The sequence below is a fragment of the Apodemus sylvaticus genome, chromosome 9 (assembly GCF_947179515.1).
Source record: "Apodemus sylvaticus chromosome 9, mApoSyl1.1, whole genome shotgun sequence".
Taxonomy (NCBI): domain Eukaryota; kingdom Metazoa; phylum Chordata; class Mammalia; order Rodentia; family Muridae; genus Apodemus; species Apodemus sylvaticus.
The window spans coordinates 5,956,578-5,970,839 of record NC_067480.1 but is presented as its reverse complement, the minus strand read 5'-3'; the positions used below and the strand labels follow the sequence as shown (position 1 = coordinate 5,970,839).

At 47.5% G+C, this 14,262-nt stretch overlaps 1 protein-coding gene across 1 annotated transcript in view; it reads left to right on the top strand.

The window, feature by feature from the left end:
- Positions 1 to 9,752: 9,752 nt before the first annotated feature.
- Positions 9,753 to 14,262, top strand: part of Lama1 (laminin subunit alpha 1) — a 134,513-nt gene continuing 130,003 nt past the window's right edge. The window contains exon 1 of the mRNA XM_052193520.1: positions 9,753 to 9,886. Coding sequence (XP_052049480.1) covers positions 9,805 to 9,886 — 82 coding nt within the window. The 5' untranslated portion in view covers positions 9,753 to 9,804. The remainder of the gene's footprint in view (positions 9,887 to 14,262) is intronic.

Below are 14,262 nucleotides of genomic sequence, written 5' to 3'. Positions count from 1 at the left end.
TCATTATTCCTTATAGACCCAACATCTAGAATTATGACCCTGGGGTATCTGACTAAGATTGTAGCCCTTTGTAGCCCTTCCTTCCCCACCTTTAGAACATTGTTTTGTTTTGCATTGTTTTGTTTTTCAAATGAATAAAGTCAATGAACCAAGCCTTTGTTTCAAGGTGTACACCTCTGGGTCTCCTTGATGGAGCTACTTAGGGAGTTCACGCCTGATTTCTTGTTGGGAAGAAACAGTGCTAATAGGTACACAGTCTGGCCGTGTCTCCCTGGGTATCAACCAGCTGGGGCGGGAGAGCCCATGGGCTGCCTGACAGCTCTGTTCATTACTGTCTAGATGACCTACAGATAGCAGCTGCTTTCTACCAAATGCAATAGATCAGTGCCCATTCCTGCTCCTTGACATATTTTGTTCTAATTCTAATATTGACTGGCAACATTTGGCTACAGCAGACTCTGGCACTGAAGCCCTATGCCCTCAGTTCCTCCAAGCACCTATTCAGTGCACAGGCATGGGAAAGCCCAGGGAAGGTGCACGAAAGGCCTCCAACCGGCTCACACATGTGATCATCAGAGGGGAGAAATAATGACGGTTGCTTTAAAGCCATGAAGTTCGGGCGTGACTTTGCAACATTGCGAAGGAACTCACTTCTAGGGTTTAAACATAGCTTGTTCCTTCTGAAACGCCTGGAGAGATGCATAGCCTATGTACGGCCTGAGGGGTGTGCGTGCTTAAGTCCGTCCAAAGAATTAATGCCTTTGATCCTCTTTAGATTCTTTTTCAAAACAAGCTATAAAGTAAGGGCGTCCCCGTATTTCGTTTGCTTTGCAGATGGCTACTCACTTCTGCTTCATGCCCTGAATAGAAGCCACAAACGCTTCTGGCCCACGCCCTGTTCACCAGCTTCCCCTCTATCAGATTTGGGAGCCGGAACAAACCCCTCCCCTTTATGAATTACCTCATCTCGGCTTTCCCTCTAGCCACTAAGATATAGTAGAGACCTGTAATTGGTTGATTGAATTTTTGTTTGTTGATTGGTTTTTTTGGAGAGAAGCTTTGTTCTCTTGTTCATTTTGACCTTGGTCTTTAGATCTTTCCGACCCATCTCCTGAGTGCTGGGACTGGAGACATATGTCACTGCTGGGTACTTTAACTGCACAACCTCTAGCAAGCTGACTTCTCCAGGCTTCTGCCTTTCCCCCGTAGCCCTGAAGACCAAGTAGTCTAACCTAGCACACTCTCAGTCAAACACGTGCTCACCTACCATCCCTCCGCCTGCCCAGCGTGCCAGACACGAATGCCATTCTTTTCATTGTTTTTTAAGATTTATTTAGTTTTATATCTAAGTACACTGTGGCTGTCTTCAGATGCACCAGAGGAGGGTGTCAGGTCTCTTTACGAGTGGTTGAGAGCTGCCATGTGGTTGCTAGGAATTGACCTCAGGACCGCCAGAAGAGCAGTCAGTGCTCTTCACCGCTGAGCCATCTCTCCAGCCCCATGAACGCCATTTTTGATGAGCTTTGTTCTTTCTCTTTCTTCAAATTCCATATTTCCTGCGGCTCTCACCAACAGGGCTCGGGCCTCCTCCCACCCTCCCCCTCTTGAAGGAAGGTTTCCACTGTCTTTCAAAATTCTCAAGCCTACCCCTTTCCCAGTGCAGCTTCTTACTACCTGCTGTTCTGGGAGCAAGCAAACAAATGAAGGCCCAGCTGCCATCTGTCCTGAACCCCAGCTGCTGTTGTAACGCGGCCATCTGACTATCTGGGAACATCTAAACCACAACAATCAAGCTGTGCTCAGAACTTCCTGTGCCACTGGCTCACCTTCCTACCTAATAGTTTGCAGTCTCGGGGAGAAAAGAATGCAACACCCAGTTTCCTTTGTCATCTGTATCCAATTAGTGAGTGCCCTATGATTTCCTTCTGAAATCTCCCTTCTCTCTCCCCTCTGTTCCAGATGCTACTCACCACAGTCCTCCTTCCTGCCACCAATATCATGGCGGTGACAACTCCCATTCGTTGTCTCTTAATTCTCTTTCTGTTTACTACTGACAGATAGCTGTTCCTACCCACCCCTTCCAATTCCATGCTTAAAAGAAAATAAGGATTTCCCACTGCCTCTGCCCAGGGCCTCAATTCCCAGTCCCTCTCCCCTGTGCCTTCTTTCGAAGCTGGTTGGAATGTTGTGGCACCACCTGCTTCTTCCTCTTCGTTCTCCGCTCCGCTCGGGAGGGTCTTTCTCTCCGCTCCGCTCGGGAGGGTCTTTCTCTCCGCTCCGCTCGGGAGGTTCTTTCTCTCCGCTCCGCTCAGGAGGATCTTTCTCTCAGCTCCATCTCAGCACGAGGAGAACCGCAGCCAGGATGAAAATGCTGAGGTTAATTGGAGAGTTATAAATCCTTGGAAACAAAAAGAAGATGAAGATAGAAGAAAAGAGAGGCCGGGGGAAGCTGATACCCTGATCCCCATCATGAGACAGAACAGACATGCTGTCCTTTTCAAAGTGGGTCCCGCAGGCACGCGTGTGGTGGTGAAGCTTCAGAGTGGCTTGTCAGTCTCACTCGCAGTCTCCTCCTCCTTTGTACAGTGCACCGCACTGCCCTTCACGTCCACAGTCCATATCTGCCCCACCAGCTCCAGTCGGTTGCTAGTTCGGGGCTAGGAAGAAGTCTGATGCCATAACATGAATGTATAGCGTCTCATTCAAGCCCGGGGCTGCAGGTGGAGAGGAAAATCTCCAGCTGTCAGGAACAGCCTCACGGAAGGGCAAGCCTGTGTCCCAGACAGTCTTGACCATAGATTGACACAATCTAAACTGATTGGTCTCTTGACCTCACTAGAGCTATTCCATACCTTAGCTGTTTTGTTCTGAGTTCAAGTCCTTCCTCAGGATCCATGGGTGTACTGCTTTCAGGATTCTTGTGGTCACTGTGGATACCAGGATCCAAGATTTTTGAAGTCACTCTGATCAAACACTGCAGTGTTTATGTATGAATTACACACCTCTTCTTATATGCTTTAAGTCATCTCTACACGGTTGACAAGACCTAATGCATCGCAAGTGCCACAGAGGATAGCTGCTATCCTGAACTCACAGAATGTCAAGAAGAATGAATCTCCTCAGCTCCAGTGCAGGCACAGGCATGGTCAGCTTAAGTACGTGGGGCACATCAGGAACAATGCATGGTTGCCATTTTCTTCCCTGAGAGCCGTGTCCAGAGAAGACTGGTGGTATGCCCATCCCTAGGAACCGTTAGGCTCTCGGTGCCTTCTTAGTGGGTGAAAGGGCAGAAAGCAGGCTAGCTGGAATGCCGAGGTCTGGGTGCAGTGAAGAGAAATAGGAGATATCCAGTGTCAGCCTCTGACCTCCAAATGTGCACTCACGGTCAAGCATATCTGCACACAACTGTGAGTGACACACACATGTCCACACACGTATACACAGATGCACAGACAGGTGTTCAGATTTTGTCCTGCGGTTAGGGATCTGCTCTCCATTTGTCACTTCCTGCTCCGACTAGAAAAACAAAAGGGTTTTGATGCATTTCCTGTCACTGCCTTGGGCTCAGAGTGTGAGGCCAGCCCACCTGTGCCTGGTTCTTCAGGTGGTGAACCTTGAGTTACTGAAACAAAGATGCGACAAATACAAGATGGGCAGACAGCTCCCACTGCGGCTGACTGCTTTAGCCAGCCGGCTTTGATGGATGACCTTGGCTGAGAATTCTTCAGCCACACGCTTGTCACTGCCTTGGTTCCTGTTTGCTCTCTAAGCCCTAAGCCCCAGGTTCTTGTGGACTTGATGAGCCCCTCCTCCCTGCTCCTCTACTGTTTCTCAGAAAGACTTGGCCTGTTTTATGAAGTTAAAAACAATTGTAATTCAGAATGCTATAACTTCACAGGTTACATTGATGTCTGTCGCTTTAGGAATATTTTTGTATTTGTTTGTTTGTATGTATGTATGCATCTATCTATCTATCATTTGTAGTTAAGATCCCAATATGTAGCCAAGGCTATCCAGGAACTCACTATGGAGTCCAGGCTGGCCTCAAACTTTTATTTCCTTTTCCTCAACCTCAGGAGGGCTGGGATTCTAGGCATACCCATGCCACTACATCCAGCTTAATCTTGGGGCTTTGACAGCACTTGGAGATAGTTTATGTAATATGTTTAGCATAGCCCAGGATAGCAAAGACACATCTGCAACAATGAACGTTATTTTTATTTCAGCAAATATCAGCTTTCAGGCTGATAGGAAGGCAGCAAAGGAGGAAAAAGATGAAGTAGAAGAAGCTGAGTTTCTTGGGTAACAAGAAAACTACAGCAATAAAAGCAGCAGGACACTTGCAGCAGAGCTCGCATTTCAAAGTGTGTTGCTGACCCCAGAGGAGCAAGTAGCTGGCATTCCAGAAGAACCAGAAGGCTGTCTAGAGGAGAAGATGTTTGGTTTGGGCTTCAAGGATGAGTAGGACTCATAGGCCAGGAAAGGAAGAGTAGAGCTCATGGATATGAAAGGCAGTTAAGCAGAGAAAGGGTGTGGTCGTCCAGGGGGGATGTGGATAGTTTAGAACAGGTAGCGTGGTACGGTCTAAAGGGCCGCAGACAGGACCACGGGTGGGAAGGGAAGCAGTCTAAGTGGTTCTCTATCCGCATCGGCAACTTGGTGCTGTCTGTCCAGGTGGGTTAGATAGATATTTAAGAGGAGTTTGTCTTCATTGCCTTCCTTGACCTAAAGTTCTTTTTGTAGATATCTTTCATTTCTGTGAATTATCAGAACAACAACAACAACAACAACAAAAGAATAGATTGCAGAATATTGTTTTATGATTCAGGAGCTGGTAGCTGTGTCATTTTCCCTGTGGTTAGAAACAGCGCGTGGCCGTTGTTCTCGGGAAGAGATAACAGTTAAGTTTAACGTTTTACTCATGTTGTGGAGTGCTCATGCGGAGGCCAGAGGGCTGCTCTGGGGAGAGCTCTCCTTTTGCCCTGTGGGGCTCAGGGTTAGAACTCAGGCTGCCAGGCTTCATGGCAGGTTTGTTCCCTGCTGAGTTCTACAAGTGTAAAAGTGAACAACGTGTCATACACCTTTAGTCCTAGCACTCTGGAGGCAGAGGCAGGTGGATCTCTGTGAGTTCAAAGTCAGCATGGTCTACACAGTGAAACTGGACCACTACGGGGTTGTAAGTCCCTGGACTCTCAGCTGGATTTTTGATGGCTTCTGGATAAAAGGCTCTCAGAGGACCAAACCTTCTAGAATGTTTGTCTTTATCAGGTAGGAGCAGGATGTCTTCCAACCAAGCAGCAGATAGTAATGACACAATGGTATGCCAGGATGAGCCTAGGCAAACACCCTGACACTCCAGATACTTGGTACCCAGGCATCCCATTTCCAGTCTGCTGCTGCGATCGCAAGCTTTGATATTCCCGTTGAAGGGTTTTATTGTTCCAGACACTCAGCAGGCAGAGATCTCCTGCGGAGTCCAGGGGACAAATGCTGTTTACATGTCCCTATGAACAGCTGTCTTGAACCCCATCAATTTGGCTTCCTTTTCCTCTATAAAAGAAAAAACACAAACCGTGTTTCCTAATGACCAATTCCCTGCCAATTTTTTTTGTAAACTTTCTGCTTTTTTTTTCCTGATACAGCTGGTTGCTATCTTGTGGTCACACCCTTCCATACTTAGCTTCCAGAGAGGGATCTTCCTCCTTTCTCCTGTCTCTCCTCTGGGTCTCAAGGCTTCACTCAAACAAATAAGGAAGAAAATAGGGACTGTCTTGCTTTCTTGAGACAGAGTCTTTGCTGTGTAGATGTTGGCCTTGTGTTTGATCTCCTTGCCTCATCCTTCTGACTTCTGGGGGACCACATCATATCACCACACTGATAGTGCTTTGTCTCTACATGTTTCCTGCTTTCTTTAAGAGCAGCGGGATGCAAGCCTGCCCGTTACATTACATTACACCTGGCATCCCTGGCCTTCTGTCTTCCACATTGCTTTCTAATCCAAGTGATTCTGATTCTGAGATCCAACTAGAGAGGCTTGCTGTATGCCAGGCACTGTGCTAGAATTTTACACTCTACAAGGTCTCCTCTTCTTCCTCTCCCCTCTCTCTGTATGGGGCCTCTCTGCCTCACTCCATTGATCTTACTTTTGTCCACATATACCAAGCGAGGCCACAACTTACATACTTTTTTGTAATATCTGTCAAGCAAATATACAGGCTGTTGTTTGTCACAAGCAGTGTGTGATTGTGTGTGTGTATGTCACTTTCTACTATGTTTTTTCTCATTTAAAATTCATGTTTATTTCTGCTTAAATATATTTTGTATACTATACTCTAGGAACTAAGATATTTGATAAAAAATCTTTTCAAATCCCTTTACAAACCATAAGAAAGCAGATGACCCATGCCATCCCCTATGGAGGTAAATGGAAGAAAGATAAATTTTTTTCTAAAGTGTATTAGGGCTCTGTTTCAAGAGATGCCAAAAACAGCTAGTTGAGGAAACAGAAGAGACCAAGACAACCCTAAGTGTAATCATCTTAAAGGAAAGTCTGGGTGATCTACAGGTCAAGCCACAAAGGGGGCCAGGATGGGAGGAGGATGGGTAGGGCTAGGTTGTGCAAATTGAGTATTCTTCTGGTAGCCTCAGCTCCAAGAAAGGAGAGGCAATTATCAAAAAGTATGTGGGTGTGGTTAGGCCACTCTATAGAAATCCAGGACAATGGAGAATATGGGTGTGTGGTAGATTGTCCCACTAATGCCCAGGACAATAGAGAGGCTCTGCTATATCTCAGAACGCATTCTCTAAGAGTTATTGTCAAGACAAGGTCTAAATGGATTTCGGGGAAGCATCCTCAGATAAGGCAGTCCTGGGCTAGGCAGGGTGGGAGAACCTTCTGACCTCCTGTTTGTGCTTACTTTGATTGAATTTTAAAGTGTAAAAGTTGTTTTGGGAGTGAAGCAAAATTAAGATAGAATTCAGTGGGCAGAGCTGGGGTACAGTGATGTAACCCCACCAAGTAGGGTGCAGTGATATAACCCCAGCATGCGGAGTGCTGTGATATATCTCCAGCACATGGATGCTGGAGCAAAATGAGTTTTGTGAGTTCACTTTGGGGCAAGCCTGGGTTACGTGGTGGTGAGGGCTCCCTAGCAAAACCCTAGTCTCAGAAATAGAGAAAAAAAAAAGAAAAAGAAAAGAAGGAAAAGAGAAAGTAAGAAAGCAAAGAACAACAAAACAAACAAATCAAACCCTCAAAACAAAACAAAATAAAACCCCAAAACTCCAACTTCTGAGGCAAAGAAAAGTTGTGGGTATTATCTGAATATCTAGATACAAAGAAGCTTTTTAAATAGCGGCAAGGAATAAATCTGTAAATGGAAATGTAATTAAAGGGAAGCAGTTCTGAGCGAGGCAGGAAGACGTGCGCCTGAGTCGTCGGGGCTGAGACCCAGGTAAAGGCTCAGCTTGTTTTTCTTCCCACCTTTGGAAAATGATTTTCACAGAAGCTACCTCATCATTCAGTTAAGCCCAGTCATCTGTGCTTTTAACTGTATGACGGATCATCTGGTAGACAACAGCATTACTCTTGCTAACTGCATAGGGAGAGCCTGGCCACTCTAGTTATGACGCGGTGTAGAGGTGAGAGGCCTTGCAAACAGCCTCTGACAGTGCACTACTGGAGTGACTTTACAGTCCAGGCACAAGATGGCTCCTCTCACATCTCTGTCCTACAGGAGTGTTCTGTCACTGTGCAGGGTGGAAAAGGGGACAGGGCTAATGTCTGGTCCAAGCAGGTGGAGTTTGTAGGCGCTCAGAAAAGTCAGACATTTTATTAAACTCATTTTTCACCCAGGACTGGAGGCAATTTAGGTATTTTCCAAGTGTAGTGAGGAGTGGAAAACTCTGTGCTGTGGACATTCATAAAACAATTGGGGTGAAGATATTTTGACCCATTCCATTTTATCTGTGCGCTGTTGTGAAATTGTCTTTTGCTGAAACACTCTTGCTTAATTTTGAGCCGTGATTGTAAATCGAGACCTGTGACTCCTGAGGCTTCGGATCTGATCCCTGGAGGTGATGACTGTTCTTTCCCTTGATGTCACAAACCTGGGCCCTGTCTGTAGCTCCAGCACCAGGTGTGACTGACTGACCTGCAGGCTGTATTTGGGGAGCTTTCTGGACTTCAGGTCCTCTTACATTTAGGAGTGTCGTGACATACAGGAAACTGGGTGAGAAATCAGATCTGAGCTCTAGTCCCAGACTAAAACACAAGCAGGTAGGACAGGCCGGGACTTACTTCTTGGTCTCTCACAGGAGCGCCTCTAACTGCCCCTCTTAAAGAAAAATCACAGACATGAATGGTTTTTAGGATGTTCCATGTGTGTATCTAACACATAAGCAGGCAGTTATTTCAATGCAAAGACAGTTGTGATGTGCTAAACGTTTAATGCTTGAGTATTTTTAATGCTTATTTTACCCCATAACTTACTTGCCAGTGAAGTATTCAATTTAATATTTAAGTAGTAAGAACATCTGGGTTTAACCTTAAGTGTTGTGTTGAACAGCATTGCTGAGCTACGGTACAGCCTGCTCCCCTCCCATGATAATTTAGCCTGCGCTAATTACCCAGCGCATGCCTGCTCAGTGCCTGCAGAGGTCAGGAGAGGGCGTTGTGTCCCTGGAACTGCAGTTACAGAAGCTTGTGAGCCCAAATTGAGCCCTGATCCCTGCAAGAGCATCAAGTGCCCTCAGCCAGGGACCCTCTCCGCAGCCCCCAGTGTACCTTTTCAATGGCCAAATGCTACAGGTTTGCTTTGTACTTCTTGTTAACAAATAATAACTATTCTCATTAAAATGTACTCATCACATGATTAAGGACCTGTGCTTAGAGAAACCAGAGTTGGTAGAGTTTTTAAACTGATTTAGACAAACTGGATAAAAATTACCTCTTCCTATGAAAGAGAAAATAGCACGGGGCATTATGGGGGACAATATCATGTTTGTGTATAGTGTGTAAATGCATTATGAATTCTCTTGCGAGGAAACTGAACTAAAACTTTCTTAGGTTTAAAACTAGCGCTCCAAAATTCAACACTGAGACTTGGAGACTTCCCTTATACTTTAGTCCCAGCAACCGTCTGTGCGTTTCCTAGGCAAACAAGTTAGAAATTTGTTACTCATTTTCTGAAGGTGGCTGGCAAACAAACAAACAAAATTAAAACACAACTAATTTTGAGAGTGTTCAGATCAGGCACAGGCAGGGTATAGGGTCCCGCAAGAATGGACTGTGCCCTGCCAATATTTCTGTGACCGAGGGGACTGGCCAAGACTGCACAGCTCCAACTGGCAGAAAAGGGTCAACAGGGCAAATGCTTTCTTGGAATCCACCCTCCAGGGCCAGGCTTAACAGAAATTCACTTTTTCCTGGCCCCTGTCTCTCCACCTTCCTCCCTATCGGACACTGAATGTGCAGCTGCTCATCCCGACTGGAGTGCTGGGTCAGAGTACCACCCGAGAGGCACCCCATCACCTCCACCAGGCAGGAGAGGCCCCCTTGAGGAGGGACCCCTAGAAAGAACTCGGGCAGGGCGGGGCTCCCCCTGGAGGACAGACCTGGGCGCAGCGGGCGCCTCTGGGGGAGGTCCCGGGTAGGACAGGGGCGGGGCAGGCCGGCGGGGGTGTGTCCGAAGGGCCTGCGCACCAGGCCAGGGTCGAGCTGGGAAGAGCACACTCGCGCAGTGCCTGTGAGCGAGCGCGGTGGAGACCTTCCCTTGGAGCGCAGGGAGCGGCGGCGAAGGCGACATGCGCGGCAGCGGCACGGGAGCTGTGCTCCTGGTGCTCCTGGCTTCGGTGCTCTGGGTCACCGTGCGGAGCCAGCAGAGAGGTGAGCCCTGCGGCGGGAGCACCAATGACCCGCCCGCTGGCGAGCGGGAGCGTGCTGGTACCGCGGACAAAGCGCGGTGCTCGGGGCTGTGGGTGGGCACACGCACCCTGGCGCAGCGCAGACCTGCCGCGGGCCGCACCGCTCTGTAGGGACGCCAGCGGAAGCCGCCCCCTGAGGACGCTGGCTGCTCCCTGGAGCTCTCCGCTCTGGTTTCCTCTGACTCCAGGGGTCACCTGCTTTCTAGCTTAGTGGGACCTTGAGATCCAGGAGTACAGTGGGTTGCGAGAGTGGAGCGTCCGGCCGGTGAGAAGGGACACAGACTCCCTACTCAACACCTGAGTGGCTGCGACTGGTCTGAGACCGCCGGGCTGGTTGACTAGGCACTGCTCCCGGAATGAATGGGAACGGAGTTCTCCCGCATTCGCCTCATTGTCCTGTGCTGCAAAGAGAGACTATGGAAGGAGAAAGGCGGGCTCCCCTGGGCCACTAGCATCCGGGGTGGTCTAGCGGGAAAGACTGATGGAGAAGGGGTCCCAAGGTCAGCTTCCTGGGCAACTGGGGCCCGCATAAGGCGTCCAGGACACAAATGTGTTCTCTAAAGCGTGCTCTTTGTGTAGTTCGTAAAGTGAGCAAATAGACTTCCCACGCGTGTTTAAATCGTGTGCACTCAGGGTGGCGTAAGGGGCTAGGAAGGACGGACAGTGTGTCGTCTCTCTACAAAATCAGTAGCTTTCTTTACAAGGTTTGAGAACAGAAGCCAACCCAGGGTGATTTTACAGTGGGCATTGGAGATGGGAGGTGCAGGGACAGCGACTATGCCCTCCCACCCAGAGTTGTCTACAAGCCCCCCCCCCCCTGCTTAGTTAGGTGGTCACAAAAGTTTGTCCGAAAACATCTCAATGTATGCAACAAGTGACATTGAGTGTGTTCCCACACAGATTGCGCTCTAACAGCACAGGTTAAAAGTAGGAGGCCGAACTCGAAATGCCCTCGTGGGAAAAATGTGTGTTTGGGCATTGTGCAGAACCGAGAGCTGTGCAGGCTATGGGCATCCCATTCATTCATGCATTCATGATGAAAGCGCTCGACCGAGCTGGAAACGCAGCTTTGAATAGCCCGGCGGCTGCTCGGCTGCTCGGCAGCTCAGCTCCCAGAGCGGGGGCTGGGAGAGGGGGAATTTACATAGTTATCAGCGAAAGAATAGAGCCAGCCTTTGGGAAGGAAGCCTTTGACGCGGAGAGCCCGACTCCTGCCCGTGGGGTTGTTGAAAGTGATCGAAGCATGGTTCTCACAGGGTGGAGAAAGCAGCTTGCCTCAGTTTATTGTTTCAAGACGTTGAAAGTCTTAGACTGAGAGATGCTCTGGATGCTTCCCGTTCCCCCGAGGGCTGGACGCTTGGCCTGGGTGGCTATGAATGGTGTTTGGAGAAAGTGGACTGTGTGGGGCTTTCCTGTTTTGAAACTGCAGAAAAGCTAAGTCAGGCAGGGTCTTTGAAATGCTCCTATCTAGTCTATATTTGCCAATCCACAGCTTCCCTAATGAGCATCCTTGCAAGTTTTGTTCCCTGTATGCGGCTTGGACATCTGGTTCCATCCAATGAATGACGTTGCTTAAGGGTAATAAAATAATCCTGGCCTATAAATCATCTCTCTCTCTCTCTCTCTCTCTCTCTCTCTCTCTCTCTCTCTCTCTCTCTCTCTGTGTGTGTGTGTGTGTGTGTGTGTATGCACTAAAGCTACCTTGAATCTCATGATGTTGCCCTGGTTGGTCTTGAATTTATGGGTTCAAGTCATTCCTCTGCCTCAGCCTTCTCAGTGGCTTGGACCACAAGCACCCGACCACACCTAGTGGATGCTTATAGCTTTGAAACTGATCACGGATCTAAAAGCATTAGATCATTAGATCATTAGATGTTCCTGTTATTCCACAAGGGTCCTTTTACAACTAACACCGTCCGACTCGGGCTGAAATGTAAACTTCAAAGTTAGATGTCCTCTAACGATTGGATAAGAAGTGTTGTGTTTCCAGGACTTCAGGTATAGCATAGTGGAAGAGCATTTGATTAGCATGTAGAAGGCTCGAACTCTACCTAGCACAGCCCGAAGGAAAATCCAAGCTGCCATGTTTCTTAAAAATGACATGCTAATTTCACAGCTTGCTTCAATGGTAGGAAAACATCTATAAATAGAGTGCTCATTTTGGTAAGTAGTGTGTTAAGTTTTAGCAGGTAATTACTTAATCCTGTGGTCTCAAACAGTTTTCTGTTTCTGTAGCCCAGTTTTCTAAATACAGGGAATAAGGTGTTACTGTGACATTAGAAAGTAGGGTGTCCATCTTGACACCTCTGCCCTCTCCCCACAAAGCCTGTGCTCCCACCTCGATCTCTCCTGTATCTTAGACAGGATTATGAGGTCTGTGTTTGTAGTTATTCTGCGTGTGGAGTGAGCACAGTAGGGCCAGAGGGTGTGAAATAGAGTGTTGTGTAGCTCTTAGGACTGTGCATGATCAAGTGTGTGCGTGACCACTTCCCTCCCTGTGATGATGCTGAAGCTCCAGTCTGCTCCCATGATGCTCTCTGTCACTTACAGCAAACGTGACGGGAAGTACTGCGCGCAGTACCTTCCATCTCCAGGTACCTAGTTCTGTACTGGCCACTATCCACGGTGAATTACTTAAGTTCTCTGTGACTGAGTTTCAAGATAGTAAAATATAAGTAGTAATCATGTCTTCCAGGAAGGAATGTTCATGGTTAAGTGAGTTAATGTAGAAAAAGGTCTCCAAAGTGCATTAAATACAGCTAGGCTGTGATAAACATTATGTGTGTGATGATGATGATGATGATGATGGTGATGATGATGAGGAGGAGGAGGAGGCCCTTTCCCACTGTCTGCTCTTCCGAAGGTCCTGAGTTCAAATCCCAGCAACCACATGGTGGCTTACAACCATCCGAAAAGAGATCTGATGCCCTCTTCTGGTTTGTCTCAAGACAGCTACAGTGTACTTAGATATAATAATAAATAAATCTTTAAAAAAAAAAGAAATCAAAGTCTATATTTGGAATTAAATAGCATTGAGTTCAGCTGCTCAAATGCGTTACTTTGATTAGCCTTGACTTTGTTTCTTAACCTTAGTGGGAAGCCAATCTTTCATCCTCAGCAGAAAGACTAGCTTAAAAACAGTTGCTTTCTCTGCTTGGGTTTCTCCCATTTCCTTGTAGTCTTACTGGATGCTCCTGGGTTGACTCTCTGGGTACACAAACAAGTAGGCTTCCTCTATGCTATGACCCCACCTCTTCTTATTCCCTGTCTAGGACCACCTTACAGACTCAAATTGTACCCCCATTCCCTCACTTTCAGGATGCCCACAAATGCCACCATGGAGCTGTATCACACTGGGGTCCACCAGGGAAGCGGGAATGTACCCTGGCCTACTGTCTCACAGCAGAGGGTCTTGGGCAAACCTGTACCCGCTCACTGCTAACCAGTGTCTATGCACGCAGATGGAAAGCATGATCCATCAGTCTGCTGTTTGGGTCCTAGAGACCTGGAAGCCTTCCACACCCTCTGCCCAAAACTCCAGTGTTACAAAAGGTATTTGGGAATACATAGTTACAAAATACACTGGGTGATGGGGTCCGCCATTGTCTTTCAAGACAGCCACTGCCTGCTATTTCTTGGCTGTCCTGCCAACACCGAGTCTCTCCTTGGAATGTTTGAGCGCAAGCCATTTGTGAAAATTATGCCTGTGATAACTGTAATGATGGTTTGTTGTTAAAGCGTGGATAACGGAGACACACGAACCTCAGCCTCACCCTGCCCTCTACACCCGAGCTACCTCCACGGAGCTCCAGCGGTTTGTAATATTCCGCTTACCAACGTGCGCTTTTTCACACCGGTGACCTTTCCTCTTGCTCCATCCTGGACAGACAGGTGTTCTCAGAGCAGTGCTCTCTATACCTTTCAATTTCTAAAACCGCTTTATACCACTTCTAACGGTACTGATCACAGTAAGTAGTGTTAAAGGGCTGCTTCTTTTTCCTTTTTTTTTCCTCTTCTTTTGCACATAGGGAATGGGTTGACATATTTAAGGATGCTTTTGGAACAAAGAAAGGAACTTTTGGCATGATTCAGTTTGATGTTAAGGGCAGTGTAGTAGTGAGTTCTCAGACACTATGATATCACTGCTGTTCTATGGCAGACACAGAGTCACTTTACTCTTTAAGAAGTTATTGCTGATGAAAAATATTATGAGTCCTAAAAGCAATGGAAGACAAACAGCCAACACTGTGTAACCTAGGCCTGAGTTGAAGCATTAGTTAGCTCTGCCCTTCAGGAATGTGTGGATGAGCTAGACACACGGTGGGCTCCCAAGGAAGA